The 14,408-nt window shown below is 57.1% G+C and overlaps 3 protein-coding genes across 3 annotated transcripts; 1 reads left to right on the top strand and 2 right to left on the bottom strand.

Moving 5' to 3' along the window:
• Window positions 1-4,413: 4,413 nt before the first annotated feature.
• Window positions 4,414-6,320, top strand: BJ171DRAFT_502924 (ankyrin repeat-containing domain protein). The gene has a single exon (XM_053110813.1). The coding sequence runs from the start codon at window positions 4,622-4,624 to the stop codon at window positions 5,918-5,920; it is 1,299 nt and encodes a 432-aa protein (XP_052967164.1). The 5' UTR covers window positions 4,414-4,621; the 3' UTR covers window positions 5,921-6,320.
• A 111-nt stretch (window positions 6,321-6,431) lies between these two features.
• On the bottom strand, window positions 6,432-10,400 carry BJ171DRAFT_502921 (acyl-CoA N-acyltransferase). The gene is made up of 12 exons (XM_053110812.1): window positions 10,141-10,400; window positions 9,810-9,874; window positions 9,522-9,628; window positions 9,200-9,315; window positions 9,013-9,094; window positions 8,276-8,871; window positions 7,913-8,194; window positions 7,672-7,761; window positions 7,329-7,469; window positions 7,153-7,246; window positions 6,856-7,005; window positions 6,432-6,725 (listed from the first exon to the last, which is right to left on the bottom strand). Exons 1-12 carry the CDS (start codon window positions 10,201-10,203, stop codon window positions 6,457-6,459), a joined length of 2,055 nt encoding a protein of 684 aa, XP_052967163.1. The 5' UTR covers window positions 10,204-10,400; the 3' UTR covers window positions 6,432-6,456.
• A 369-nt stretch (window positions 10,401-10,769) lies between these two features.
• On the bottom strand, window positions 10,770-14,356 carry BJ171DRAFT_581290 (ERCC4 domain-containing protein; the record flags this gene model as incomplete). The annotated part of the gene is made up of 9 exons (XM_053114093.1): window positions 10,770-10,917; window positions 11,030-11,274; window positions 11,499-11,711; window positions 11,896-12,077; window positions 12,146-12,589; window positions 12,813-12,924; window positions 13,239-13,576; window positions 13,753-14,044; window positions 14,231-14,356. 9 exons carry the CDS (start codon window positions 14,354-14,356, stop codon window positions 10,770-10,772), a joined length of 2,100 nt encoding a protein of 699 aa, XP_052967162.1.
• Between the last annotated feature and the right edge of the window lie 52 nt (window positions 14,357-14,408).

Here is a 14,408-nt window from a genome sequence, read left to right as displayed (position 1 = left end):
AAGAGCTATCTAAACACACTGCCGTTGCCGTCGTATCTGCACAAGTCGATGCTGCCGCCGGATTATGATCAGCTCCGGAGCCCGTTCTCCGCCCAAATTGTGGAGAGCCACAAGACGTACTGGAAGACGCACCCGCCTGTTTCGAAGCGTCGAGGTTCGATTGGACGCGGGATATCGGGACGGAGAAAGTGTCGGATGGGATTATGCTGGAAATGCGCTCGGTATCGAGAGCACGCATATCGCTCTGGCGACATCGACATACTCACCCTGGTCCAATATGGCAGATACTACGACCCCTGAATATGAGCGCTTCCCAACCGTGGAGGCCAACGAAGTCAACGCTCTGCTGAAGCAGAATCCTGTGGCCATCGTCCAGCGGACGATTGTCCGCTCAAAACATGAGATTGGCTGGGAGCTGGTCCGCAGACGCAAGCGACGGCATCGCAAATGAATGCACCTCGCAACAGCCATCAGCATAAGGATGCAGCCAGCTCCGGATACAGTGTTTTCCCAGCCCCTGCGAAATGCTTCTCCCGGGCCCTATTCTTGCTCCGATCACACTGCGTCTATCTGTCGCCCCGCCGGCCCGCTCTCCGCTTCTGGGCCGCTCGCAATACCGACTTTTTTTTCTTTCTGTCAGCTGTCGCCTGAACAAATTACACTTTATTCAGAAAAAAACGGGACAATATAGCCGTTTCCATGAACATGTAGTATGTGCTGTGCTTGCGTCAAGCAAAGCCACAAGAAATAAAACAGATCACTTTGGCAGCCTCCGAGTGAAGACCACCGGTCGCTCTCCGGTCTCCACAATCGACCTGCATACTGTGATCATGTTGCGCGCCGCATTGACGTCGCGATTCCACACTGTCCGGCAGCTGGGATTCTTGCAGCTCCTGACAAAGTGGGAATTCGCAACACTGGGCGCATCGAGTCCTTCCAACCGAACTGGCTCCAGGCACTTGGAGCACACTTGCGAGGTGTTGAACTCGTTCGTCGAGGCCACCTTGACGCTTCCATGATGGTGATTGGGACGGCGACGGTGGTGCTCGAATTGCTCAAAGTACCGAGCAAACCGCTGCCTCCGAGGGCTGGATGCATAGCCCTTGCCTTGACGCCATGACGCATTGCCAAAGGCGATCACCACATCGGTCCGTATCGGGGCGTGCTTCAGGACGGCCTTGCACATCCTGTCGACGGCCACTTGGCGTCTCTTGTGGCCCGTGAAGCGATGGTGACGGGCCTTCTTGCCAAGGTGGAAGTCGAGCTGCACTCGCAGCTCCGGTCGCAGGACATGGGTGAGATGGACCTTGAAAGCCTCCGAGGACTGCACTTTGGGCGAGGGGGTGGTCGACATCCAGGTCTCGATGCTGAGTCGATACTTCATGGTGTTGTGCCACTTGGTGTTGGACGTATGGCCACACATTTGCTGGTAGTGGCCATTGGAGAATGAGACCACCTCGTCTTGGTGGCCCGGTGCTTGGATGACCGCCGTGAAGATGGAGCCGACTCCAGGATCGATGCCAATCCAAGTGGTGCGGTTGGGGTCTGGGTCACCGATGTGGGTCTGGATGCGCTGCTCGGCAGTCGGAGGAGGCTCGGAGGTCTCGGTGTGATCGGTTCGACGCACAAACTTGACGAGACCGATGGTGCATCCAATGCCATCGGTGCTGATCTCGTAGTTGAACAGCTTCTTGTCCACGTCCCGCTCTTGGAAGAGGGAACTACGCAGCTTGAAGCAACTGCGCCAGAGACGATCCTGGTTGTTGATGCCGTCATCACCTTCTTCCTTGAGCTTGTCCCTGGTGAGTCTAAGACGATGTTCGGTGTCAAGGAGTTGCCAGAGAGTGACGGTGTTGATCTTGACATACTTGGCCTTGGTGGTGCATAGAGGAACCATCGTGCACACGGCCGGAGGAGTGTCCAGAGCGAGCTGCTTGAGTGCCCAGTTGATCCTGGCGGCCAGCTTGTTGATCTTGGCCTTGGTGGTGCCGAGCTCAGACTTGGCCTTGGTGAACCTCTTGTCGTCGGAGGGAATGCCTCGGGCAGTGAGCTTGTCCAGCTTGGCCTGGCGCTGCAGCTCGGTGACTCGGAGGGCGGGCATGTCACAGTCGATCCACTTGTGGACATTGTCGACCATCTTGTCTCGGGCGAGGATTCTCACATGGTGTGAGAGGCGATGGAGGGCCCGGAAGCGGTCCTGGTCGTTGCTGTACCGAAACTCGTCCAGGATGTGGCCAAAGTCTGGATAGAGGAACTCGAGATCGGCCTTGGGTGGAGTCTGCCCTGGTTTCTCGAAGAGCTCGAGACAGGCCTCGATGGCTTCGTGCTTGTGCTTGTTGGCTGGGAAGACGGCAGCGCAGAAGCGGCGAAGGAGTCGCCAGTAGGCCAGGTCGAGATGGGTGGTGCAGTTGGTGGCATAGGCATTGACAGCCAGTGTGAGAAGCTGACTGTGAGCACCATCAGGCAGACGAGGGGCCGGAGGCAGGTCTGCATGTCGAGTGGTCTGATAGTCGCGAAAGGAAGCGACCAGATGCTCGTATTTTTCATTGTCCCTGGCTGTCAAGAGAGCACCAGCCTGGACGATCGTGAAGCATTGGCGAACGAAAGCAGGGGTGGACTTGGAGATGACGGGGACGGGAAGATCCTGCTCGATGCACCTCAGGATGTGCAGGTTGAGCAGCCTGGATGCCTCGAACTGGATCTGGGTCATGGCCTCGACGGTGGCCTGGATCTTGTCGCGGAGAGCGGGATTGAGACAACAGCCATCCATCGTCTGCTTGAAGCAGCTGAACTGAGGGGCGGATGACCTTCCATCCACGAGTGGGACGACAGAGCTCTTGAGGGGCCGGTATTTGGGACACCTGTTGGTGTTGCAGCGTTCGTGATCGGTGCCATCGCACTGGCGACATCGCTTGCCAGTACTCGAGGAAGTAGATGGACCAGGCTCGGTGGGATCGACATCCATTGGATCTGCAGAAGCAGTGGTGGTGAGCGACGGAGCAACAGACGACCAAGCATGCGTGGGATCAGAATACGAACCAGAGACAGGCTCCGACTGTGACTTGGCTTTCTTGGGCCTGGGTGGCCGAGGCTGGCCATCACCGGCACCCTTGCGCTTCGGAGGCATGGGGCGGAGGATGCTGGATGCCTGCCAGTGGTACTGGTCAGAGCAGAGACTTTTTTTTATCGTACAATGGCGCGATGATCAGATCAAGGTGAGATGAGGGAAGAAAGCAGCAGAGACGAAGGTGTGGCATTTATACCCGAGAGCAGGAGCCCGTCTTTGCGGGTTGGTTGGGGAAGCGACCTGTTCAAAAATCGCCGAGAGGTTCAAGCCAGGGATGTGAACGCGAAAACGGCGGCTTGATTGGAGGGAACTCAACCCCAGAAGCGCATCGCACGTTCAATCAGCCGTGGGAAGACATCTGGAAGCACCCTCCGCACGGCGGACTCGAACAGGGTCACCATCCCGACCTTGAACCCCTCGGACGCATTCACCGCTGCCGCCTTCCTGTACTGATGCTTCACAATCCCAAAGAAGTTCTCGATGGGATTGAAGTCGGGCGAGGCAGGTGGGGTGAAGATCACTGACCATCCTCGGCGCTCGATGCAGTCCAGGACAGCCATTGTCTTGTGCATGCTGACATTGTCCATCACAATCACAGAGTCGTCTGGGAAGGCCGCTCGCTCAAAGAACTCGACCATCGAGTGTGTCTTGAATGATGTGGGGATGTACATGCGATGCAGCACACCAGAGTGGTTGATGGCAAATGCAGCCGAGACAGACTTGTGCTTCATGTGATTGCGCTGGCGAAGCGGAGCACCCTTCGGCGAGTATCCGTAGAGAGGGAAAATGGATCTCCTGATCCCTGTCTCATCGACAAAAACGAATCGTCACGTGGGTCAATGGAGCGGGCCTGGTCCCTGAACTGTGCCACTCGCTCATCCAGTCGCTTGGACTTGTAGAGGTGTGTTGCCCTCTTGTGTGAGAGACCTGCTCGGTGGATGGCAGTGTGGCAGAGTGAGAGTGATACTTTCCTCTGGAGGATGGACTCGAGCTTGCACCGCAGCACAGGACCAGTCTGGAACGGGTCCTGTTCAATCAGGGTGCGAATGACTGGACATGCCTGCTCGAAGAAAGTGGATCTGCGAGCTGGGACTCGGGGTGGCTCGGATGGCTTGCATCCTCGGTGCCATCGATGGATGGTGCTCTTGGACACACTGAATATGGTGGCAACCTTGCGCAGGCTATGGATGAGATCGTAGCATCGCAATGCGGCGGTGCGAAAGTCGGATGTGTGGCGAATGGTCATGGCCAGCGCGCGATGGTTTTGGGTAACAAAATATTCGATGAATGGTCAAAATCCGGGTGTCCCGTTTTTTATTGGATTGCCTGTAATCTATACCGGAGGCTGCGCCGAGTGCATCACCAGGTCAGGCCGACGCTTCTCCAGCCGCCGGCAGCAGCCACGGGGTTCAGCGTCGATCCGAGTGCATCCGAGCCCCCGGACCGCCCTGGGTGCAGCTGCGAGCCGCCCAGCATCCTCCTCATTCATTCCCTTTGCGCGGTCTCGCAATTCGTCCACCAACCACCATTGCAAACACATCGCTGCTTGCGCCCATGGAAAGCATCCCGTCCGACGTTTCCATCCATATATTCGCATTCATCTCGAGACCTTCAGACTCGCTGAGGTTGCTGTCGGCAAGCAAGCGGCTCTATCGAGAGCTCCGGCAGGATGTGCATCGGCTGCTCTGTCGCTCACTGCTTGCCACTCGGGGTCTGCTGGCCTCGCTCAAGCTCCTGACATCCAGGGCGGCTCCCCAGCATCTGCTCGAGACGATCATTCAGCTGCACTCATCTCGGCCCTCGACCACCTCCGACTCGCCGATGCTGCCGGTCATGCTCTGGGCCACGACTTCGGGCAATTCTCACGTCCTCGAGATGATCCTCAGGCACAACTCTGTCAGTGCTTCGAGTTGCACCGGGGTGCTGCACAGTGCCTGCTTCCTCGGCGATCTACTTGCCTGCAGGTCGCTTATTGCCGCCGGGGCTGATGTGCACTCCAACGACGACCTCTCGCTCCACTATGCCGCCATCAACGGGCACTTTGCCATTGTCGATTTCCTGCTGGGCAACTCACAGACCTCCTTTGACCGACACCGCCTGTCTGCCATCGCGATTGCGGCTGCCGGAAAGAACCATCTGCATGTCGTGAAGGCCCTCGAGGCCTTTGGCGCCGACATGAGCATCAACAATCTGGCTATCTTGCGTATGGGCTGCTGTCTGGGCTACCACGACCTGGTCGTCTTTGTACTTCAAGTCTATCGCGACCGTCATCCGCACTGGGCCGACGGCGCCTCCAATGTCCTTCTACAAGCCGTGCGCCAGGGCCACGAGCAAATCGTCCGGCTCTTGATCGAAAGCGGCGTTGATTTCCGAGCCGGCGACGACGCTCCCTTCCGACTGGCCTGCGAGAACGGACACGTCGAGCTGGTACGTCTTCTCATCGGACTGGGATGCGACGTTCAAGCCGCCGGCAATCAGGCCCTGCGTGTAGCCGCTGCCAAGGGACGGGATCAGATCCTCAGACTGCTGCTCGAGAGTGGAGCCGATATCAACGCAGCGCACGGGGAGGCTCTGCGAACGGCAGCCAAGATGGGCCATGTGGCGGTTGTGCAAATGTTACTGGAATTCGATGCCGATGTGCATGCCAACGCTGACGAGGCCCTCAAGAATGCGTGCGAACATGGCCATGATCAAGTGGTCGGGCTCCTTCTCCAGCACGGCGCAGATACGATATCCCATGGCGGCTTGCTGCTCAAATTGGCCATGACCAACGGCCACGTCAAGGTCGTTCAGCGATTGCTGAGCTACGGCCTTGATATGAACGCCTATCCCTTTGAGAACGTGTGGACCTAACTGCCTCCCTCCCCCTCGTGGTGGTTGCAATGAGATGACGATGTGGGTCTGCTGCTGGCTCGTTGCTGTCCGGACAGGAAGTTCTAGTCGAGTCGAAACGACAGAGCCGTCACGGTTCAAGTCGAAGAAAGTTTTGTAATGGGACACCCTGATGCCAAAGAAAATTAGGGAGTGCTCCGTTTTCATCTGTGTTATCTGTAGCCACAATATGTACTGCAGTGCTTGGGACATCGTGACTTGATTCGGAGTGGGAATACACCCACCCGCCATTCCCTACGGCCATCCACACCGTAGATGTGATATGTGCCCAGCCCACGTCGACCAGGGCTCTTCAATACCTTGAGCAGTTGCATCACCAAGGGTTGCTCATGCTGCAATATATGCAGCTTGTGATCCATCATCCATCGATGCGATGCGCCACAATTCACGATCGAGGCATAGAGACCCCGTCGATAAATGCTGCTCACCGCTCGCAGCTATTTCCCGCAGCCATGAGATCTGGGTGTCACAGTCACTTTGGAAGAACTGTATTGTTGCTATGGTGAATTCTCTGCAGGCTCTAACTCGTCTTCCGATGCACTCTTGAAAATAGGCCGCATCATCAAAAATGGCGTCCACCGCAGCTTTTCTTCAGTTGCCAGAGTGTGTCGCTTGGACGCCAGCCGCTCGGCCAGGTCTGATATGAGATCCTCAGGGAAGAGCAGCGTACATTCTCCATCATCGGGAGAGGGTGGCGTCCATAGCTTCATGCACTCTAGGGTTGCGACAATATCATTCGGGGTCATTCCCGTTTCGTTGCTGAGACCTGTGAGCGAGAATGGTATTTGGAGAGGAACGCTGAGATCAGTGGAGGCAGCAGACATCAAGACCGCACTTCTCACAACCATCCGATGCGGACGATGATCGCGATCAATTTGCCGCAACCTCATTCCCACCTTCCAGCGACAAATTGAGGGATTTTGCATGCTTGTTCAGCACCCGTATGATGGTGTTCCGCCAGTAGTTCCGGTAACTCAGCGCACCCAAATCCGAGAGGGGCTTTTCTGGCGTCCCAGGCTTTCCCTCTTTCCGCGACAAGAGGTAGCCTGGAGGAAGTGCGGGCCAGTGTCAGAGAGGTTCGGTTCGGCCAGTCCAACCAACTAAGGCGATCGCTCAACCGTCATATCCAAGTTGATGTGGACCAATTCAACTAACAGATAACCCCGCTGGCGTTGCCGATTCAGGACACTCACTAAAGTCAATAAGGAGATTCCCGTATCCTTTTCTTTGATGGATTGGCAGCGTGACGATGCACGACAGATTGTAGTTGCTTGACGAGCGTTTTTCCTGAGGGAGAAGATATGTTGGCGATTGTTCGATAAGCTGGAAAGCGAGCGTGGGACTGGGCGCGATCTCGTTAGACACTTGCCTTGGAAAAGTATCCCACAAAGTGGTGCCCTTTCTCGTCCGATTCGGTAAGGACATAGAACAGAAAAGGCTCGACGTCATAATACAGCGTTTTGTGGTCCAGGAACAGCTTGGCAAGAAGACAGAGGTTTTGGCAGTAAATCTGGGACAGCAACAACAAAGGGCTCAGCAAACGCCCCCACGCGGTCTCGAGAACGCAAATTGTCAAAAGAGTCAAAGAACTCTTTCACCCAAAAGCCCAGCGGATGGATATGGCATTGCGCAAAGACGGACCAGGTTTCCGAGCGCTCCATGCCCTCGAATGTCATGGGATACCCCATCACTTTGCAGCGTTCAAAGCTCACCTTATTCTTCCGTCCGTCGACCTCAAAGATCGACACGTTTTCGTCGCGATAGACTTCATCGCCAGGGGGGTGTCTCATGGGACACTTTACCTGCATTGCATAACAGCGCCGTGAGCGATTTTGGACACTCGGCGGATCAACCACAATCCCACCACCATCTGGCATGCCGTGGCCGCGCTGCTGGATTGCTCGCCCTTGGGTCGGGTCACTCGGCCGCGCTATCCCATCGGGGCCAACATACCATATGCCGCTCGTATGTAAACGTGCATTTCATGTACTTGAGACAATACTCGCAAATGTAGAGGATTGATTTCTGGCTGTACTCCTCCGGATACGGCGCCGAGTACCACGTGTTGATTTCGTAAGAGCCGAAACGAATGCTTTTGATTGCGGGCAGCCGGCTGCGGTAATTGTGCAGAGACGAGGTACCCGACTCCACGGACCCGCGACAATCGTCACTGTGCTCCAGTTCGTCGAACGACTCGGACTTTAGCGGTTGGTGTTTGAATTCGAATTCGGCGCTCTGTCGAGGGGCACGAAACCTCAGTCAGCACTGGTCGCGAGCATCACGAAGCGCAATGCCATGATCCAAGGGCAGGCATACCTGCACGCGCACAATCTCTCGGGCGGCATGGAATCTCTGTCGATCGCTTTGCTCGGGCGTGGTTTTGGAAATGTCGACTTCGGCCTCGGTCAAGCGCCCTCCAAAAACCTCTACAAGCGACTCGGGTGACTCGTCGGTCCGGTCGGAACCAGCAGGACCGCCAAGGTCCAGAGGCTTGCCCTGGAACAGAATCCTCAGCTTCATAGGCTTAGAAAGCCCAGGCGAGCTGTTGCCGATGCTGTCCAACGGCGGATCCGGATGGACCGAAGCGGAAGAAGCTGCCTGAGGGGTCTGTCCCTGGTGCTTCGAGCCGTGTCCTGTCGAGCGCCGATTCTTGGTGCTCGCTGGCGTCGGTGTTGACGGAACTGGCTTCTGGTCGGTCTCTTCGTCGTCAGATACAGCCACGCTGTGCTTTCGCTTTTTGAGGGTCGGCCACAACTCGGCGAGCTTCCGGCTGGAGTCCGAGCCAGTTCGCTTGCCCGTGCTGCCGTTGGATTTGTGTGTCCGGGGGGTATGCGAGGATGACTTGGGCGTGCTCGTTGGAGGAGGTGCCTCTTGCTTTGGGGCCGGCTTGCAGTGTGGGCACAGCCAATGTCCTGGGGCGAAAAGGAGTTTTGGATATTAGCGGCTGAGCAGTTGGCTTGGGGCCGAATGCCCTCGGAAATGGATATGGAACAGTCTCAAGAACGACGCCAATCGATCCATAGCACCATACTCTCATGCCGGACGGGAGATACCTTCTGGAATCGATTTCAGCGGTGGGTTGAGACAGTGCGTGTGATAGCCGGCATCGCACAGGTCGCAGCAGAGCAGATTGTCCTGGGGGACAGAGGTCGAAAGGCAGTCAGCGCCGGGGCGGATGAAGCGAGTTGGTCCTCTGGGCCCGCCGACGGTGCCAGCAGCAAGCCAGGGGGATTTTCAAACCTCCGGATCGGGTCGTTCGCATATTCTGCATGTCTTGCAGTTCGGGCACTCCCATTTGGTCTGGGCCTTGATTGCTTTGAGAGCGAGTGGGGGGATGCCCATGCACGATGGATGACCTGGAGAAGGATGCAGCCGGTGAGTCTCCTATCGTCGCCCCCCTGCCTCCACCACAGGGAGGCCGAGCTTTGCGGGGAGAGCGATCCCGAACAGATCGCCGTCCAAACTGGCAGCCGGGAAGGAGACAATGTCGGTTGGTCTGACGGCTCCCCGGTGGCCTTGCCATCCAAGCTGGCAGAGCCCCAGCAAGAGCAGACAACGGTACCAGATCCGCGGCAGATTTTGCATCCCAGGAGATCCTCCGGCTGGCCTTCCCTGTTGGCTTCGGCTGTTCCAGCGCAAATCATGCAAAAATGCTTGTGGACCGGGGTGCTAGTGGCCAGGAAGAGTCGATCACCGTCACTTTCGAGAGCAGATTCGATGGAGGGGGAAGCAAGGCGGCGCTAGTAGATAGGAGTGGATGCGCAACCGACGGCGGCGAGGCGATAAAGTCGAAGGCAATGCGGGCTGCAGGAAGCTCGATCGGTCGCCAGCCGAGGCATCTGCCACTTACGGCATCTTTTTGTTGCAGTCCACATGATTTGACTCGTCGATCTCGATTGGTATCGGAGTGTAATACTGGCCAGCGAGGAAGGCGAGGAGGCCACGATGGCCGAGCAAGTTGCAGAAGCAATGGCAGGGTAGAGACGGGAGAGTGAGGAAGAGGGATTTAGGGCCGATGGGTTGTGGGCCGTCCAGCCTCAGATGCAAGATGTGATGCGAGCTGCGAGCTGCGAGACGCAGAGACGATTCTCGGCAGCCGGCCGTATCCCGATAAGCAGGTGTGTTGGGAGCTCGCTGGCCAGGATATCCGGAGATCGGCGTGCTGGCCGGCGATGCCATACATTTTTGATGTTCTTGGCCTCCCGAGGCAGCCGCGGGGTGGGGAGCTCTTCTCTGTGGGTCATGGTTGGCGACGGCAAGAGGAGCTTGCGGTCCCCAGGAGCAGCCGATCGCAGAAGGCCGTGCCCGGCGGAGCGTCGATGAGTCCAGGATGAGGCCCGGAAGGGGCCGGGTGCTCAGATGGAGCCCGTTCAAAACGAAACAGCGCACCCTGTTTTGAGCCGATACTGCTGATTTTCTCTGGTGCAAATACACCCATCCGTCGTCTGCCATGGCCAAAGAGTGTGTCCAGGCAGTATGACGTTGAGGCTGCCTCTGGGAATGCCTCGTGGAAGCAGGGGAAGGCACTGTCCATCGAGCCCGCGGAGCCCCCCGACGATGGTTCAATGCACACCATATCTCAAGACTGTGCTCCTCCAGACCAATAACAGTCAGAGGCTGAACTGCGAAAGAACGCAAATCGGCACTATCTTGTTTCGTTCCGAGCGTGCTGCATAGGGCTGCTGCTCCAAACCATGAAATGTGGCTATTGATTGTGGAAATGCTGTGTTCTCTCTGTTGTTCCCGACACACTCTCTGCCCTGACTCGGATAGCCGGGCGACATGCAGCAGTGCCAGGTTTCTGCCAATGTCACCGATCCGCCCGTGGGTACTGCTCGAGAATAAAGACATCGCTGATCTTCTTGGAGAGCGCTTTGCCAATGGCCTGCCTCCCGATTCCACCGAGTCCGCTGAGCAACTCGGCCGGCTGTTGGCTTTGGACCAGCGCCGCTCTCAGACTGGAAAATATCGAAATAGTCAGTGCACGTCCGAGCTGCTGCAGAGCGAATGGCCGAGTCGCTGAAGAGTTCACATCCGAGCTGCCGCAGAGTGCTCAGCCAAGATGCTTACAGTGCCGGCGTCGGGTAGTGGTTGGCAATGTGGACGGCCTTCTCGGCGCTGACGCCGTTGATGCACAGCAGCTGCTTGATCCACAGATCCCTCAGTGTATCGCGGGCATTTTTCTGGTTGATCTCCTGGAAGCTACTGAAGGATAAATGGTAGACAATGCGGTCGCGACTGCCGAGTTGTCGACGAAGCCTTTCGACAGTGGACGGATAGACATCCCGAGGCGCAATCGCGACCAAATCGGTTTCCTGTACGGATTGACCATATCGGGTCAGTCGCCGCTGTGCCCCAATCCGATCAACGAGTCTGCTGCCCAGAATAATGCAGCGATGGCGGCTCAAGTCCGATAGGGCCGGGGTACTTGGGAGACCGACTGCAGGAATGGATATTGTTGCGGTCGACGATCCTGGTTTGGACAACAGCTCGCCGACCCCCCCCCCACGCAGACAAATGCATCACCTTGAGTGCTTACCAAGTACATGCGCTCGATCATTCGGGTCATGTTGGTTAGATACACGATCGTGTCGTCGTTATTGGCTGTTTTCTTGAGGAAGAATCCGTCCTGGATCTGCGTCGACGCCAGCGCCGTGAAGATCGAGTCTTCTCCAAAACTCTTGGCCTCGTGCGAGTTGACATCCTCGATCAAGTACGTGACATGGTCGATACAGCATGAGTGCAGTCGGAACTGAGTCAGCGAATATTGGGGGGCATCAGTCATTACGGTATTCTATGGACGGTAGAGCATCGATGCGTGCATTCCCATCTCGCCGCTTGGATATCGACGCCCTGGGAGATACTGGCTCCGTCTTGCTCGAGCTCCCCTCCCATCAGTATGCTGCTTGCATACGGCACAGCCATCTCTCCACTACATAGGGCTGGCTTGTCCAGTCAGCGGCACATTCAAAGGCCGGGTCAGGCTCGCCGTTGCTCAGCTGCGAGAAGCAAACCTTTTGTTCGCTATATCTGCTATCGATGATGCTCGAGACAAGATCGCTCATGGTTTTGCGTTCAACAATGTAGTTCAGGACAATCTCTTCATCGTGCGGCTCGTCTGCAACGGATATGCCCGAGATAAGCATGTGTCTGTGCTGTCCCCGGAATCAATGTTCTGGCACTCACCTTTGGGGTTGGGCACATTCGAGTGCGATTTGCGTCTGGCGATCCACAGCACATCGCCCAAAACGAGAGCGCGACGGCAGACTTGGACACCATTGCGTTTCAGAGCCAGCTCCATGCCGTCCCGATCGTATTTCAGCCCCATCTCGCGCGAATCCAGGACTAGGTGGATATCGAACGTCCCGCCTCGGAATCTAATTGGGGCGCTACGGTAGTCCGAGAGCAGGTCGAGAATACCGAGCTGACTTGTTGGCAGCATAGCCGGAAAGCGGTCCGAGAACGAACTGGTGGTCTCGAAGGGCTGATCCCGACTTCCATTTTTCGATGCAGGGTCTGCTCTTTGTTTCTTGCCTTGATATTCCGCTGCCGTAGTGGCCCCGAGTCGATCGATATCGTCGCCCGAGTCGTGCGGCCGCTTCGCTTTGGTCGGATGGATCGTCTCAAGCACTGAGTCCATTTGTCCCATACAGCGCCCCTCCACATCTGGCGAGTCCAACAAGTCAGAGCGTCGGGATGACAAAACCCTGCGCCGTGCCGATGGCGAGTTGAACGGCTCGGCAGCATCTCCATCCCTCGACCGGACTGCGATTTCCCAACGCTCGTGCGATCGCGCGATGCTAGTGCGCCGTCGAACCGGAGATCCGATCGCTTCGTCATCTGATTCCGGCACAATAGTCGAGTCCGAGTTCTTGGGAGTGACTTTCCAGACTGAAGGAGGTCGCTGACGAGGTGACGGTCGTGTTCGGATCGGTGATTTGGATGGCGACCGGAGCAAGAGCGTGCTGGAGCGCGAGGCCAACCGAACACATTGATACGAGACATATCTCCGCGATCGCTCTATCGAATTCGAGAAGGCTCGAATATCCGGCGACGGTTCGTGCCGTGCCGGAGCGCCTTCCGGGTCTTTTTGGAGACGATCTGTCGGGCAGCCTGGCCGCTGCATGTCATTCGGCGAGCGTGGAGATGCTGGGCGACCAGTCGGGACATTGATGCCATCAGCGCTTTGTGGGTTTCCATGGGCGCTGCCGAGCCGCTGGGCCAGATCCCGGCCTGACTCCGAGAGAACAAAGACTGGAGGATTCGACTGCACTACTACCAAGCCCTTGCGCTTGAGCGTCGACATGCTGCTCCATCCACTGTAAGCGCTCGAGTCGGACGAGGCTGCCCGCATTGGGGTATCGGTGTGCTCGGCGGCCTTTGCGATGATTTCATTCTTGCCGAGGCCTCCGTTCGGATGCTGGTAGAGCACCATAAGGATAGCGTATGCGGCTCCCCGGTGTTTTGGGACGTATCCGTTTGCTTTCGTTTTCGCTTGCTGGGGGTCAGTCGTTTCAGCACGGCCAGGCTCGATCAGCTCCAGCTCGACACGGCCGCATACAGCAGCCGGGACGCTTGAGGAGCTTGTTGCCACCCGTATCGACGCCGAAGATGCAGCTGGGGTTGATCATGGGCCATAGTGAAGTTAGGGGCGTGGTTCTGTCGCAGCTACCCATCGCTGCCATGAGGCTCAGGAGCCGGCGATCGGACAGTCTCCACCACTGGATCAGTTAGCAGCTTCGAGCCCAGACAGTCTCACCAACCTGGCGGAGATGGACGAGGAAGAATGGTACCTCTGCTGTTTGCCGATGTATCGACGAAGCTGCCGATGTCGTGATCTCGATCGTGGCTGTCGAGGCCAGCGGCGGGGCCTCGATCAGCTCGACCAGAGCACGTTCCAGAGGATTTGGCAGCCGATACCCCTGTCTTGGGCATGTTCTCGGATGGATCTCCGCCATTCTCAAGGAATTCGGTCCACCTGGCTGTGATCTTGTCCGCAATATGCTTTCCGATGTGTGCCAGCTTGATGCAGTCTCCAGGGCGGTCGTTGAGATTGACAGGATAGGACTGCATCGAATTGGCGGCCTGCGTCGGCAAAATAAAAAGAGACTTGAGAAAGCAGCAGACGGATCACAGAGACTTGAGCACTCGATTATCCATTCGGAAAGTGGTGCCAGTCGTTCCTTGGGGCGTCTCGTCGGCAACCACCATCGCAACGGCGATCGGCTGGATTGCGAATGCATCGAGCACCGCAGTTCTGGTCTGGCTCACCTTGCGATAGACAAAGACTAGCTTGGAGCCCGCATTCGTCCTGCCCACCTCCTCCTGGAGCTCTCTGATCCACCTGAGAAACAGCGGGTTGCCGCACTGGGCATTGGCCGTCTTGTTCGCCGGCATGGCGTCGCTCGGCAACCCCCAGCAGCACGAAGAGCCGGTTTCTGGCAGCAGA

This window comes from Polychytrium aggregatum (genome assembly GCF_025602895.1).
Source record: "Polychytrium aggregatum strain JEL109 chromosome Unknown BJ171scaffold_16, whole genome shotgun sequence".
In the NCBI taxonomy this organism is placed as follows: domain Eukaryota; kingdom Fungi; phylum Chytridiomycota; class Chytridiomycetes; order Polychytriales; genus Polychytrium; species Polychytrium aggregatum.
Note: the sequence above shows the minus strand (reverse complement) of the source record. Positions and strands in the feature narration are given on the sequence as shown.